At 45.1% G+C, this 15,634-nt stretch overlaps 1 protein-coding gene and 1 long non-coding RNA gene across 5 annotated transcripts in view; one reads left to right on the top strand and one right to left on the bottom strand.

The window, feature by feature from the left end:
- Window positions 1–15,634, top strand: part of BICDL1 (BICD family like cargo adaptor 1) — a 50,208-nt gene that overhangs the window by 19,476 nt on the left and 15,098 nt on the right. For all 4 annotated transcript variants that reach the window (XR_003536426.1, XR_003536425.1, XM_027696857.1 and 1 more), the window contains exons 3-7: window positions 11,650–11,766; window positions 12,456–12,467; window positions 13,823–13,969; window positions 14,940–15,119; window positions 15,404–15,622. Coding sequence is in view for 2 of the 4 variants with exons in the window: in XM_027696857.1 (XP_027552658.1) it covers window positions 11,650–11,766; window positions 12,456–12,467; window positions 13,823–13,969; window positions 14,940–15,119; window positions 15,404–15,622 (675 nt within the window). In the remaining 2 variants the exon portion in view is untranslated. The remainder of the gene's footprint in view (window positions 1–11,649; window positions 11,767–12,455; window positions 12,468–13,822; window positions 13,970–14,939; window positions 15,120–15,403; window positions 15,623–15,634) is intronic.
- LOC113974077 lies at window positions 13,855–15,456 on the bottom strand. The gene is made up of 3 exons (XR_003536433.1): window positions 15,348–15,456; window positions 14,922–14,990; window positions 13,855–13,936 (listed from the first exon to the last, which is right to left on the bottom strand). It is a non-coding gene; the product is annotated as an uncharacterized LOC113974077 (long non-coding RNA).

Genomic DNA, 15,634 nt, shown 5'->3' with positions numbered 1-15,634 from the left:
GTGTGGATCAGTCCCCAGACCTGCCTGTCACTGCTCCCTGACTCAGCCCAGGCTTTCTGAGAGCTTGCTTGGAGTCAGCTGTCAGACAGCAACAGCCTCTGTGCCAAAAAAGCACAGCTTGAATGATTCTTACCCTTCTAAGCAGCATCTTAGTAGGCGAAAGGGCTTTTGATTCAATGACACCTGACCAGCATTTGCAAAACGTTGGCTACAGGTGCAAGTCTAAATCTAACATGTTTGGGCCAAATTTGCTGCCCACAGCCAAGCACAATCTTTGTGATGCTTTCAGTGGACTCCAGCTCCCAGGCAGTCTTTATTCTAACACAGCTGCTGGGATGTTGCTACAGCAGGTTTTTCTTCCTCTGGCAGCACTGCACCTCCCCTCCTTCAGAAAAATAACTGAACACAAGAAGGGTTTGTGACTGTGTTGTCTTTCCCCATACAGGACCATCCATGCTTTACCTTTACTGATGTTTACAGATACACCAAAGCTTGAAACTCATAGAGAGAGGGGCTCTTTCCACTCCCTGATAATGATTCTCCTGCATGTGTATGATTTGGCATAGTATATTTTATATGCCATCCCACAGCATGTGCTGCACCCACCTCATTTTTCAGCTATGTTTGCTCTTCACATCTACTTGCTTTATTTTTTAATTCCAAGCACAGTTTTTTTGTAGGACTTAAAGTACCAAGATGCCAGTGAGTTTGCCAACAGCTGTTGTTTAAATAAATTCATGCAAGAACTTTCAAAAAGCTAGATTGTAGGAGGACAAAGCTCCAAGGAGAGATCCCCATTCTTGTTTCCAGACCCTCCCATCAGCCAGAGGCTGGCCACAGCTACACCCATGCAGTCTCTTCAGAAGAGCACCTCACCTGCCAGGCTGGCACATGCATAAGACCTGGCCACTTACAGAAGTACTCAGCAGCTTCCCAAAAGCTGGGTTACAGGTGCTGTTCGGAAAATTTATCTTCAACTTTGAGTACACCTGCTGTGGCTTACTTTAGGCTCTAAATGAGAAGTTACTATTGCATATTTGCCCCTACACACTGCTGTGGAGGTGCAGACTGCTCTGAAGGCCAAGCCCTGCCCTGAGGATCTACGAATTAAAGACTTAATCCCCTTAGTGCCGACATCTGTGGCACTGCACAGGAGGTAAACAAGTGCTTCTGTGTTCAAGCATCTGCTGCAATGAGTCACAGGCTGAACCTTGGTGGAAACAGAGCAAAGCTGGGCTGAAAGGAGACAAGTGATCCTGTACTTATTACATATGGTAATGTACAAAGTATAGATTGGGCTGCAGCAGATCAAAGTGCTCAGATGTTATTACGAACACACTGTAATTATCTTTTGTCAGCGATCACCAAGAGCAAGGTCTGCCTCGTGCTCAAAGTCTGCTCCAAAGACCTTATGCTCTAAACAGATCGTTTCATGCTGCCAGCAAGGGAGAACAATTCAGATATAGCTGGAGGCTGCCAAAGTACAGGAAGAAGCATTGCTAAGCTAAATGGTATCTCTAGAAGCTTTTTGTCTGCAGGTATCCATCCAGCCCAGTTCTGCTGTGCTTAGAATGACAGATCAAATACTAGCTGACCAAGAAATGTTTTTAAGTAATGTGTTACCTAACAGCTCCAGAACAATCCTTCAAGAATGTAGATTTGTACCTTTTTATTTAAGCATTGGAATGTGACATACTGCCACATGATTTTCATGTTTGGGTTTTTTTTTTCCCCAAAACTTTCTCATGGATTTACTCATTTTTATGTCATTCACCTTTCACTTATGACTCTATTGCACATATCAGTGATAAAAGCATTTAGTGAAGAGAAAGCTTTAATGGAATAGTTTGAAGCTGTAGCTCTCATCCTGGCCAATATTCACTATAGGGTTTGGGTTTCCTTATTTTTCTAAAGAAAGCAGCCACAAGTTCTACTGTATCAGCCATGAGAAATAAGCCCTCTGCGCAAAACATCTTCTGTCTTGGTTTACTTAAGCCAAGCTCCTAAAAATTACTTCTTAGCTATTCCTCCTCTGAGTTTTGAAACAAATTCAACAAGTTTTGTAAGAAACGAGCAAACACATCAGCACTACTTTTAAAAAGCAGCCTGAAAGAAGTTATTTGGAATCAAACTTAGCAGGGATTTAGAAGCTAATAAAACATCTCCAGGTCAATCTACCATAAAATCTACATTTTAGAAAATGTTTTCTCTCTTCCTGTCTGAAGATTTCCTGAGAGAGATTAATATATTTTAAACCAACTCCTTGAATTTTGCCCCATCTTTTTTGGCACTCACTCATTTCACATGTATGGGAAGGGACACCAGTATTTTCATGCGCTCAGACATGTTTGCATGTTTGAGCATCAGGTCTACATATATTGGAAAACTTTTGGTTTGTATACTACTAAATCCTAAACCAGTATATTCTGAGCTTAACAAGGTGTATAGATGAAGATTTCAAGAGCAGACAGAGCTGCCAGCCTACCGACACATATTAGATATCCCCAATGGAGCTCAGTTTAATTTCCTTTGAAATAAAGAGGAGAGAGTGCTTAAAGCCAGAGTAAGAGACTGCAAAAAGTTTAATTATTGTCTCTTTCTTCCAGGCACATTTGAGCTTGAACACCTTCAGGCTTAAAGTCCTAGACTAAAAGAATTTCATCAAAAAATAAATTCAAGAATGGAGATTGGCTGTCCTGACTTCTGGCTACCAGGGGAAGACAGCAAAGTCTCTCAGAGCAGGAGGGAATGTTACATTTCTCCTTGCCTCCACCATCATAACCTTCTGCTTAATTTTTCAAAAGGTTTTAATGACCAGGTTAAGTCCTCATGTTTCCAGTTCAGTTATTTCCAAACTAGTCAGGCATTTTGTATTTCATTATCCTGTCATCTGACCCATGCTTATGGCTCACTAGAAATTTACTGGAATATTTTTCAACCTTTAGCTCACGTAGAAAAGTCAGACTAAGCTCAAGCAAATCTGGATTAAAAACCCACATCAAAGGTAACAGCCAAAATGCTCTATCAAGATGAAATATGCCTTTTGTCAGGGGAAAAATAACTTATTCATGGAAATTAGGCATTAGAAATGCATTAGAAATTATCTAGGAGAGCAGACCACTGAACTTACTGATGCAAAACATGAACCATCCACCTTTCAAACTGTACCATTCCCTCTGCTAGTCCAAGACAAAACTTCAGGAACTGCAGTCTCACACACAGGTGTGGGGGGAACGACAGACTTTTTACCCTGAACGTCCCAGACCCCCTTGCAACATGTTGGACCCAGGCTGTGCTCCACTGAAATTAATGTCGTGGTTCCTCTCAGCTCCATTTGAGCAAGACCAGATCAATTATTGCAGCCATAAGCCCTTTCTGCTTCCATGTGCAAATAGAGAACTGAAGTGCAGAGGAACAAATGCTTCATTCCAGGTGACGTGCAGCATCCACACGGAACTAGGAGAGCCTGATAGTGTTACATGTTCTTGCCCTATTCCTCCTCAACAACCAGGAGCCAGGCTGCTGCCAACAAGCCCATATTCAGCTCTGTTCAGAGCCCTACAATAGAAACCAGCCTGGGAGCCTCTGTGCAGAGCTGTCTCATCTCCCACACTACTTCTGCAAGGGGAATTTGCACACAGAGAGCAAGAGCCACTTCGTGCACTGCTTAGCATGGCGTGTCCTCCAGGCACACTTTGTCCTCTGAGTTATCTCCAGTGCTAATTTATTGCAGCATTCAAAGCATCGTGCCTCCGGCAGTCCCTCCCACAGGAAGCTGGCTGACTCATTTTTCCACACACTGTATTTTCCTCTCCACAAGAGCCAAATGCTCAGGTCAAGAATAAAACATTTAAAAAAAGGGAGGCTCGTGTTTAAGCACCTCCTAAAACACATGCACAACCCACAGCCACTTGTGAAGCTATTTCTCTCATTCAGACAATGAACCTGGAGATGTTACACCCAGCTAGAGTTGCCCCCATATGGCACACAACTGCCCGTGCTTTTGTTCTAAAGAGCAGTTCCTAATCCTGTAAATTGATTTAGTCCCAGCTAATGGGTTTTGGCCTCAGTCAAACAGTTATCTGAGCACTTAATAAAAGACAAGATGAAGACCACCATTTTGCATTCATTCCCCTAAGCTCTTCACCAAAACATTCAGGTGTTTGCCTTACAAACTGGTTCTCATATATAACCCAACCTTGTAGGAAGGGATAAAAAGAACAATTACATTGCCAGGAAAAAACCCTGCCAATCTACTTTATTTTCATGCTTTGCTTAATGATGCAGCAAAAGTTCACTATCTTTATGAAAAGGACTTTTCAAGGACACTTGGAAATAAAAAAGTAGCAGTATCTTACTATGTCCATCTCCAGCAGCACTTCCAGTCTTCCAGCCGTGAGAACCGTGGGAAGCAACCAAAGGCAGCCAAGGCAAACACTTCACCTCCCAAAACAGGCAATCCAGCTTCAGTCTGAGGCAAGCTAAGTCTTATAGAGGTTTCCACCAAGGAACTAAACATCTCCACTCTAACAACACTTCATCTCAATGAGCAGGTTCCAGCCCACCCCCCTAGAAAAAGCCCCAGGTGCACCCTGCTCTCCCTTAGGGCCAGCTGGGCCTCTCAGGTGTGAGGCATCAGAGCTGATGGGCATTAACCCATTGCCACCCACGGCAGCCACTGCACGACTGGGGCATGTTGAGAAGAAACAGCACACATTCTTGGTTTGTTTTATTTTACAAGATAAATGGGAGCTCAGTGGTAAATAGGAGGTCAAAGGACATGCCAGGCATTTCCCACTTGTCCTACAGAAGGGAAAGGAAATAAATCTGCAGCAAAGAATTCTCACTTTCTCACTTGGAAAATGAAGGCTCATATTTCCAAAATGTCTCAGCTGTGAAACTAGTGCAGAGCTTAGCATAAGCTGCCACTGCTGCCCTTTGTCTCACAGAATCCTCTCAAAATAGGTTTAAAGCTACAGCCATGAGGCTTTTCCCATCAGTAATGTGTCCCAAGCCTGATGCTTATAAAAGAGTCATTCCAGTGCCTTTTCTCCATTAGTCAGTCTCCTGGCTTTAGCAATCCTTTGGATCTTTGATTTTCTTTTTTTCTTGACAGATCCATTTTGTGCATAAATAATGCTCTTTTGTTTCCTCTTTTGTCCCCCTGCTCTGTTGTCATATAGGACCCCCCAACCAATCTAGCTCGCCTGTGCCAGCCTGTTTCCCACTGAAGGGAAGGCTCATCAGCCTGCATGGCTGTAACAAAGGAGGTCAGGCACTGTGCCACAGAATCAAATCCTTCCGTCTGAGCAGATAGGGATTTATGGGATCCTCCAAATAAGAGGAGAGAAGGAATAACCGGGAGGAGACCTGCAGGCACGTAAAGAAAAGTGCAGGTAGCTGAGCGTGAAGGGGTGTGGCAGCAACGTACCAAATGCCAGATACAAAGTAATTTGCCTGAATTGCACTGAAAAAGGTGCAGAGGGAGGGAGGCAGGTGCCACATCCAGTTTACAATCTCACTTGAGTGTATGGCTTCAAGGCCAGGCCCCAGTGAGGACACCTCAGGCTGGATGCTGCATGTCCCTACTGAGGCTGCCTCACATACCTTACCTAAATGAAGCAGCAGTCAGGGGGTCAAAGCGAGGAGGACACAAAGGGTGGGCTGACAGGTGCTATGGCAGGTGACAGAGATGGTTCCTGAGCAGAAAAAGAAACCTCTGTTAGGAAGTAAATCTCACCTGCAAAAACTGAGCAGATATAGCCACTCTGGCTACTGGTATTTAGTCCACCTGCCTGTCTGCTTATAGCTACCAGATATACAGTAGGTATGTATTGGATAGTACTTGTACAGTCTTAAAAATCCGTTTTTTTTTCTAAAAATATCCCGTGGGATCAATGTTAATCATCTCTGTTGGATATTTACAACCAAAATATCTTGTAAGTGTTGCAGGTTCCTTGAATTCTCATTTTTCCACACACCTTCTCCCGGCAGTAGCAGCTCTCACACTGGGACTAAGTGGCTATATACTCTGTGTAGTTAAATCCCTCACACCCGGGCAGTAGCAGAGTGAGGGATGAGACAAGAAGAGGATGATTTGTCCCCACCAGATTGTTTGGCTGGGATGGGGGCAGTGCTGGCCAGCACTCTCCAGCTCCAGTGTCCCGCACTGCACTGGGGGGAAGTGGGAAGAGGGCCTCTGGAAAACCCTTAGCCAGGGCCCCCCCTCCTCCTCCTTCAACCATGGTGCTCACCGGGCTGTTTCTCACACTTTTTACCTCAGCTGTCACTGCCAGACAGTGTTTTGTCCTTTCCTAAGTGCATTTTTCCAGAGGCAGTGGATGATAACCTGAGCCGTGCCCTGAGTGGGGCTGTGGTGGAACCAGCTGTGTCCATCGTGGGGCCGCCCCGGCCTCCCCTCAGAGGGTCCCTCAGCCCCACCGACAGTGCCTGGGCACCGGGACCCAATAAATTCCCCTCCTCGCCTCAGCAAAATGCGTATTTAATAATTGTCATTAAAATACTCACTTGCCACACACCCTTCACAGCTTTACTGATGACATCAGCCACAAAAAAAAAATCTCCTCACACCAAAAGGGCAGCGGCACTGCCACAACCCCGCCATGGTGGGCAATCTGCACCCTCAGTACAGCTCCACCCTTGTCTCCCACCCTTTTAAACCACAAAAAAATTCCCCACTAGTAATCCAGCCCCCGGCAATAGCCAGTCTGAGCTTTGCCTTTTACTTTTCCAGTCACTGTTTTAACTTCAAATTCCTCTAATGGTAAGTGATTTCCTTTTCTTTAACTCAACCCATGAGCTTTTTAATCTTATTTTCTCCCTCGTCTTTTTGAGGAGGGGGAGTGAGAGCAGCTGGGTGGGTTCTGGCCAGCCCACCACATTTTCCAATCCTCTTCTCCACACTTAATGGAGGAGGTGCCATGACCAGGGAATCCCTCTGGGCACATAAATCAGCAAATACAAGCTGAAGCCCTCAAAAGGTGATGAATGCAAGCACCACTATTACGGAAGAATTTCCTAGACAGATTAATGCTTTGAATAACAATTTAAAGTTGACCTGAATTAAAAACTTTGGTAAAAATCTCTCAAAGATTCCCAAACTTTGAGCAACCCCCGGGTGTGCAAAATATTGATGGTGGCTTATGGTGCCAGCCTAACAAATTTTTTAAAAATTATTATTCTAAAGTGAGATCTTTGTTGTTTCCTCCTTTCCTTGTGTTTCAATAGCCAAATATATTTTCTTTCCAGAGAAGAGCTGGGAATCCAGGAACCTGCAGCCAGAGGAGGCAGCAATTAGTGGTTTGAAGTGTTAATGGGACCACAGTGGGAACGGGGAGTCCCTTGAACTCAGCTATTAGCAAATTAATAAAAGGAGTAACACGATCTCCTGAGTGTTATAAATTTAGCACTAATTAGGACTTCTCTTTCTTAGTTATTTTAGGCAAGAAAATCTTCAATATCCTTTGTTAAATCTGAATCATCTTGTTTGTAGAAGTAAATCATATGGAAACATTGGTTTCTTTACCCATCTACAGCCTATTAAACTTTTGCCATTCTCTCTTTCTTTCTGACTTATAGCTGGATATTTTGTATAGTTAGTTTAATTTATCAAATTTTCTCCCAAAAGAGGATTTTCTTTGAATGAGACTAATCTACAGGCCATTAATTTCTCACAGTCCATCCCAAGTGTTTCAAAGATCCCCACTTCACAGGAGTGTCAGTGTTCCAATTTATTTATATTTATTTTATTTATTTATATTTATTTTATTTATTTATTGCTTATATATATTGTAACTGGCAAGCCATCTTTTTCTGCTAAAGATCTACACAGTTTTGTGTATTTTAGCACTTGGGAATTAATCACGAGAGAAACTTAATCAGGTTTGCAATGATAAAAAGCCCTTAATTAGAGCAGAAGCCAAAACGTCCTCCTGCTCTTCCTTTCTTCTTGCACTGCCCAAATCTCATTGAAACTTTGCCTGAAGTCCAGAAAACAAATCTCACAGTTGATTGAATATTTCTAATTGTGAATTGATGTCTATACTTTTGCAGATATGTTTCAAACCCTGCCTGCTGGCTGTGTTGGCTAATTTGCCCATACCCAGGAAATTAATTCTTTTTTAACTACAGAGCAAAGCTGTGATGTTGGGCAATACATGTCTGCCTTTCTGCAAAGAATATTACTTGTCTCTAGCAGGATCAATGCATCACTAAATGATTGGCACAACCACAGAAGATTTAGCTTTTAATGTTTAGGAAACACTGATGGGGGAAGAGAAAGCCCAACAGACTGGCTGAGGCAGAAGAAACTCGCTTCCATTCAGCAAAACCCATAGCTTATTTGAGCCATAAAGAGAAAGTGTAGATGGAAAGTTACATCTTAATTGGTGTCACTAAGGAAAAGAGTATGTTAGAAGTAATCAGTAGTGAGCTCGTGGTTTAAAACACACGTGTAACACATGCACATGTACAGCACTGTGGAGAGCTGAATTAGAAGCCGTATGAAAATACACCATAAAGCCTGAAAAACACTGGACACTGTCAGGGTGGCTTTCCATAAAATAATGCAAATTGATGTTAAAATCTCTGGTTTATAATCAAGAAAGAGTCATTTGGCAGCAGTGTTAATAACCTCTGAAACAAATGTAGCATGAAAAGGGGGATTCCATGACCAGAGCTCAGCTCAGAAGCTTTGTCTCATGTCTATGAAAAATCAAATCTTTGCAAAGATGAGTAAGGTATTGGCCATTTCCCTGTCTAGGAGAACCAGATGAAGACCTTTCCTCATCCTCCTATGGAGAGAAACACATTTATGTTTACTTCTGCTGAACACTTGGTCAGAGAGCGTTGTCTGCACTGTGTGTGAGGCTAAAGAAAGTGTTAATTTTACTATTCTCTACTGCATGAGGTAGGATGTGAATGGTGTGTACTGAGGTGACACTGGAACGTTCCATCTGCCATAGGGACCTAAATACTAACAACAACTGAGTCCTTTCTTCCCTCCATGTGGGTTATAACTGTGGGAATAAGATGTGTGAGCGTGTAAGCTGAGCAGCATGTAGATAAATTTCAGATGATGATTCAATGCTGCTGAATACAAATCTTATAGTCCTGCATGCAGTCTGGTACTGGAGAGGACCTTTGAGGTCAATTCATTTCCCTTCTGTCATAGGCAGCCCTCTAAAAGAAACTACGTGATAAAGTGATACAGCCTCATCACAAAATTAATTTTTTGCCACCATTTCTACTACTGTAAGAGTGCAGGAGGAAGAATCCTCCTGCAGCTCCTTGGAAATGTAGAAATCTTCCTATTCCCAGCCTTAATATACTCTTATTCAGTTTATTCACATAATTCTTTCCTGCCAAAATTGTGCTTCTGCTTAAATAGTGCTTCTCCCTTCTGTGTGCTCATCCGTGATGTATTTATAGGGAGTCCTCTCAGCATTCACTGCATGAGATAAAACAAGCCATCCTTTTTTTAGTCTCCTTTCATATAACAGACTTTCCACAATCTGAATCATCCTTGCAGCTCATCCCTTCACCTGCTGCAGTCTGAGCATGGGGAGCAGAAACAGCAAGAGCAGCTATCTATTGTCTTACCGGGGATTTTTACAGTGCCATTAATAGTCCCTTGTTTCTTACTGCTATATTGTGCATTTACACTCTCTGTATGTAGAATTGTTCAAGCATATCAATTATGTTACACAGTGAACCATCGAATTCTGGTGTGTCATCTCCACTGGTGCCACTTGTGCTCCTTGGGAGTGTGGTCAGCATCTTGCAGGCAAAATCCTTCGGTACTTTTCAGCTGGTGCTTTTTCATCCTTGATAGCTCCTGCAGAGTGTTTCAGCATGAAGATGTTTCAGCAGTCATTACAAAAGCAAGTGAATCATTCAAGAAAAGCACAATCCATCCATCTTCTTTAGTGTCACCAATTAATAGCTGCTCAGGATGCTTTGAAACCTATAGCTGCCTAAGGGAAGAAAAATAACCAACCCCTTCCCATAGTGCTGTGCTATCATTATATTTTGAGTACCCTGCCCGTGCAAAGAAGCTTTATTTGATAAGTGAGGTGAGGGCAATATGCAAAGGGCTCTGATGTGAGGCTTTAAAGAAGGGTAAAAGACCAGTTATCCCAAGCCAGGATAAGAAGGGAACTAAAAAACAATTGGTAGACAAGAATATTTCTTATTATTGGAAACTGTTTCTCATTCCAGAAGCCAGTGGTCAGAGCCTGGCTGATTTTGGTGGACACGCTTCTGTCTGCTGCTGCCCCTCCAAGCAAGCAGCATTGGGGCAACCACACTTTCCTCCACTTGATGGAGCTGGAACAGCCTTTTACCTCATGCTTCTGATTTGGAATATTTTGCTGCAGACTGTGCAAAATAAGGGACCATTTGTAAAAGGCTGTAGTGTTGCCTTTGTGGGCAGCTCAGGCTGGGTCTGTGTGCTCATTCCTCAAGTCACAAGGTGCTAGAGCAAAGCCATTCCACCTTTTGGTGGGGCTGCTCCTTGGGAACTCTGTTCCAGAGTCAAATCCTGACCCACATTTGCCAGATATAAGGATACATTCCCAAACCTGCCCACAGCTGCTGACATCCCCCTCCCTCCCATCTCACCTCCCTGTCTGAGACATTGTGGCTGCTGATGGCTTTTGCCACTGGACACACAGCTCTGTCTGTACAGGACAGCAATGCCACCTGCACAGGATGTCCAAGCAGGATGGCAATGCCACCTCTTGAGGGGAATCAATTCACTTCCAGCTAATGTGCCAGAGGTGGAGGTCTGTGCCTAAGTGTAATGGAGCCTGATGGAGGCTAATTAAATAGAAAACCATCCATTTGTGCTGTCTCATTAGGGATTTGTCATAAAAACCTTATGTTCTCTTACAAGCCTAAACAAGTGTGTTCCCCATGTAAAAATCAGCCATAAAGCTGTCTGGAGAGTAGTTAACATGTCTAAGCTGTCATTTATAAGGGCTGTCTGCAGCCTGGATCCTGCAGGTGGGAATGGCCTTTCCAGTGTCCTCAAACCACCCTGCATAAGTGGGGCATCCCTCCTTCAACATGGGAAAGAGGGACAAGCCCAGCGATCCTGCACTGGCAGTCGTGTGGAGCGGATGTTTCTCCATCTGGCCCTGACGGGAGCTGGGAATAAGAGGCAAAGAGCACTTGTTATTCCAGAGCTGTGCCAAAGATGTTCAGAGGTTAAGAAAGTGTAAGTCTAATAGTAGTGTTTCCTGGGGGCTGTGGAGACTGGCTCCCCTCACCTTTGTAAGTGGCCTGGTCTCCTCCTTAACCCCAACTAGGCTACTATTTTTGAGGAAAACTGATTATCCTGTAGGACACGGGAATCATCATGTTATTTTTGCAGTGGAAGGAAGTTAAGGGCTGTGTCCCCTTGGCTGCCCCGAGGGAAAAATCAGCATGGTCTAAATGGCAGCTCTCCTCAACGTCTGTCCAGGATGAGCTTTCCACTCCCCCAAACAGTGCAGGATTCAGAGTTTCTGCCAAAACTAGGACTTCTGCAGAAGTCATACGAGGGCAGGTCTCCTGTGCAGGAGGAGATAACTGCTTTGGGTCTGTGTGACGACCCTTGGAGTAACGCCAGCTGGTGTCTCCTTGCAGGCGTCGGAGGTGGAGCGGCAGCTTTCCCTGCAGGTCCACACCCTCCGGGAGGACTTTCGGGAGAAGAACTCCTCCAGCAGCCAACACATCGTGCGGCTGGAGAGCCTCCAGGCCGAGGTGAGTCACCTGCGCTCGGCCCAGCTCCTTCAAAAGGCAGCCAGGGCTGTTTTAACTTGTGTAATGACTCTCCCTGAACCGAGTAAACAGAACCTGCTGTTGGAGCAAACAGAGGGATGGCAGCAGTGGGGCAAAGGACTGCCCCAGCAGGAATTTTTGCTGCAGCCCAGGAATGGCTGGGCTGGCTCAGGCCAGCTTCCAGTGCTGCCTTGGCCACAGCATGCCCAGAGAATTAATGGATGAGAAGGATCTTCCGGGAGCTAAACCACGGCTGTGCTCCTGCAGGGCTGCTACCTAGTTCGGGTTAAACTCTGGGGCATGGTGGGAAGGACTGCAAGGGGTTTTTTTTATCCTGTTCCTCATGCTTGCAAAGAAAGCAGTAATCCTCTCCTGCCTCTGAGCCACGCACTTGGGAAAGCAAGGAGCCCCTGCCTGTTTTAACTTTGGTGCATTAGCAGGAATGATACAACCTTCCTTCCTCTTCCCTTCCCTGATGAGGTGTCACTGGGAACCATGTAGGCAGGAACTACACAAGTAGATGTCCAACTCTACTGCCCAACCAGTTCTTCTATTTAAAAGCTGCCTGGAAAAGCTTTTCCTAAAATCTCTCAATTTGTTCTTTTCTCCCACTCCCACCTGCTCCTTGCTGGTCCCTCGCCTTTTCTTCCCCTCCCCTTGGTGTGGAGCAGCAGGTCCTTGAAGTAAGTATGGAGGCTTGGAAGGGTTTGCCTGCGTGTACATCGCTGTTACCATGCATGCCTGTCACTGTGCATGCCCACCTTGCCTCCTCACCTCCTTCCTGTTTTGCTTTCCAAATCCCTTTCTCCCTGTGTCCTTCCCATGGCCCAGGGCTCATGGCAGAGCAGTTCTTTTTTCTGTTATACAGTTATTCACACTGTGTTCATGACTGGTTTGGCTGCCAAATACGAACTCTTGCTACAACCTCTGTATTAAACCTCTTATTTTTCTTTCTCCAACCCACTCAAATCATGATGGTGGTGGGCAGAGACATCTCAGAAGCCTTTAGTCACCTAAGAGCAGTTTCCAATACCTCCAGCAGCCTTTACCCTACGGAAATAGCAAGTCAACACACTTGGCTAATATTCCTTTATGCAGCCAAATCTTTCCAACAACCTGGAAAGCAGCAAAAGGCCAAGAAAACAATGGGAAGTTGCTGAATTTGTCTATGGTCCATGGGTTGAAAGGAGGCCATAGGGAATATTTAGAGTTATACTGGGCCGGTGTATGGCTGGCATAGCAGTCCCCAGAGATCCTGTGTGTACTAATCTGGGAAAAGGCTCCTTCTTCTTGGTTAAACAAGAAGTGACCTTGGCTAGTGCTGATTCATCCTGTGCACTGTTCCCAGCTAACTGAGTCACGGAGGGTTTGTTTGGCACACTGTCCCTCCGCCTGAAATCACTGCCCTTGACAATTAAAAGAAATGAACCAATTTTAAAGGCAACTGATCACTGCGAGGCTAAAAATAAGCGTGGCACAGAAAGGAGTCTTCACAAGGAAAAAGACAGAAAAATCCCTGATGAGGACCTGATGAACACACAGCAATTAAGAACAGCTATGAGCAGTGCTATGGCACAGCCCTGTGGGGAGCAGGATCCCACAGGCTCACCCTGGATCCTGCTGGCTCACCCTGTGGTCTTCAGCACCCATATAGGAGAAAATGCCACCATGCTCAGTCAGGGACTAGCCAGGGAAAGTAACTAGTTTTGCCCAGTTTTGCAAATGTTAAGGTAGAAGGGGTGGGCAGGGCTGGTCTCTGCTTAATCCCTTTGGATGTTTCTGCCTGCTCCCTGACCTGCCATTGCCACTCAGCCCCTTTAGAGCTGCCTTTGCAGCCTGGAGAAGGAGGAGTTTCCTCCCAGAGCCTTCCTAAGCTTTAAACCACACACACACGTTTCTCTCATACAGGTACAGAATACTTATGTACATACTTCGGCTTTTTTTTTGCTGTTTCATTTCTCTCTCCGGAATGTGATTTCCCTCCTCTCTGATTCCTGCAAAGTGTGGGGTTCTGACACTGCCTCTCTTTCCTCTGCAGATCAAAATGCTGACGGACAGGAAGCGGGAGCTGGAGCATCGCCTTAGTGCCATGATGGAGGAGAATGACCTGCTCCAGGGAACCGTGGAGGAGCTGCAGGACCGAGTGCTCATCCTGGAGAGACAAAGCCATGACAAGGACCTGCAGGTGAGGAGGCAGCAGTGAGGCAGGGAAGGGATGGGGAAATGCAGTAAAAGACATGTTTTGGGGCAAAACTGGCCAGAAAGATAATCAAGAAACGGGAGTCAAAACAACTCATAAATCCATAGAATAAAATGGCTCATGGCAGCAAGTAAGGTCACAGGTGTTCCCCATGGGAACAGATAACAGGAGCCTCAGTGACAGCAAAGAGCAGCTTAGGAGGGAGATCTGAGCAAGGGAGTGGGACAGGGTGCTGGGGTAATTAGGTAAATATCAAAAGAAGCAGAGAATTTTGGTTGTAGTTCATTTTAGTTAATTTTCTAATAGTAGAATTGGCTTCAGAAAGGGCTTCTTTAGATGCTGCTGTCCCAGAGGGCAGTCACTGGCCTCATGGCTCTCACTGCTCAGACAGTTTCCCATGGTGTTTACAGCCATGTGTCACCAAACATCACCCCCCAGAGAACCACCTGGCACCTCTGGGGCTTACAGCATCTTGGGAGAGAGTAAGATTTTTCCATTTTGCTGCCATGAGTTGACAACCCCTGGATCCCCAGGTCTGCAAAACAGCCCTGAAAAATTTTTCCTTTTTTTAACAGGTATTTGTATTTGTGCATATATTTTTTAAAAACCTGTCTGTATCAATTTCTTTTTGGATTCATTTCCTACTGTGTTGTTTTCAGCAAATTGTTTTACCTGAGTCCTAACTTCTTCACAATGTTTCTCATTTTAGTGCTGATTAACCTGCTATTTTTATCTTTCAGGATATTCTGGAGTCTAAACAATGTCTAATGACATTTGGAGATTATTAAGCTCCAATAAACAGCAACACCAGCCAAGAGTACTTTTCTCCTGGCTGGAAACACTGCTTTGTCTCACTCATTTCTCCCCCTCAGCTCCTTCAGAAACCAAGAGATTCATTCAGTCCTTATCACCTCCACTAATACTTTTTTTCCAATACCTTGATTTTCTTCGCAAGCTGCACCAAAGCCAGATGGAGCTCCAGGAGGTGCGTCTGTCCTACCGGCAGCTGCAGGGGAAGGTAGAGGAGCTCAGTGAGGAGAGAAGCCTCCAAAACCTCAACACAACCAGCACGTCCCTCCTATCTGAGATAGAGCAGAGCATGGAGGCAGAGGAGCTGGAACAAGAACGAGAGCAGGTATTTGCCCTCCAGCCCCTGGGAAAGCCCACGGGCCTCTGTGACCAGCCCCTGAGGGAAAGGGAGTTTATTGCATTTGATCTGGGTTTGGAGCTGAACCAAGGGCCAGAAAATTGGGAACAACACCCTTTTGACCATAAGAAGCCAAACCTCTGCATCCATTTCAAAACCAACAGAGCAAGCTAAACAGATATTTGTGAGGTTCAGCAAACACATGCTTCACTTTACCACGGAAGGAGGATTTCCATGGCCTTGATGTCCCAGCCTCTTGTCTCTTGTTTCAGCTGAGGCTGCAGCTCTGGGAGGCCTATTGCCAAGTGCGGTATCTCTGCTCCCACCTCAGAGGAAACGACAGCGCGGACTCAGCCGTCTCCACAGACTCCTCCATGGACGAGTCTTCAGAAACCTCATCAGCCAAAGACGTCCCAGCCGGGAGCCTTCGGGCAGCTCTCAGTGAGCTCAAAAGACTGATACAAAATGTGCTGGATGGGGCAGACTCCACGGTAAGTTGGTGG

The sequence above is a fragment of the Neopelma chrysocephalum genome, unplaced genomic scaffold (genome assembly GCF_003984885.1).
Source record: "Neopelma chrysocephalum unplaced genomic scaffold, ASM398488v2 Primary Assembly neopelma1_116, whole genome shotgun sequence".
Taxonomy (NCBI): domain Eukaryota; kingdom Metazoa; phylum Chordata; class Aves; order Passeriformes; family Pipridae; genus Neopelma; species Neopelma chrysocephalum.
Note: the sequence above shows the minus strand (reverse complement) of the source record. Positions and strands in the feature narration are given on the sequence as shown.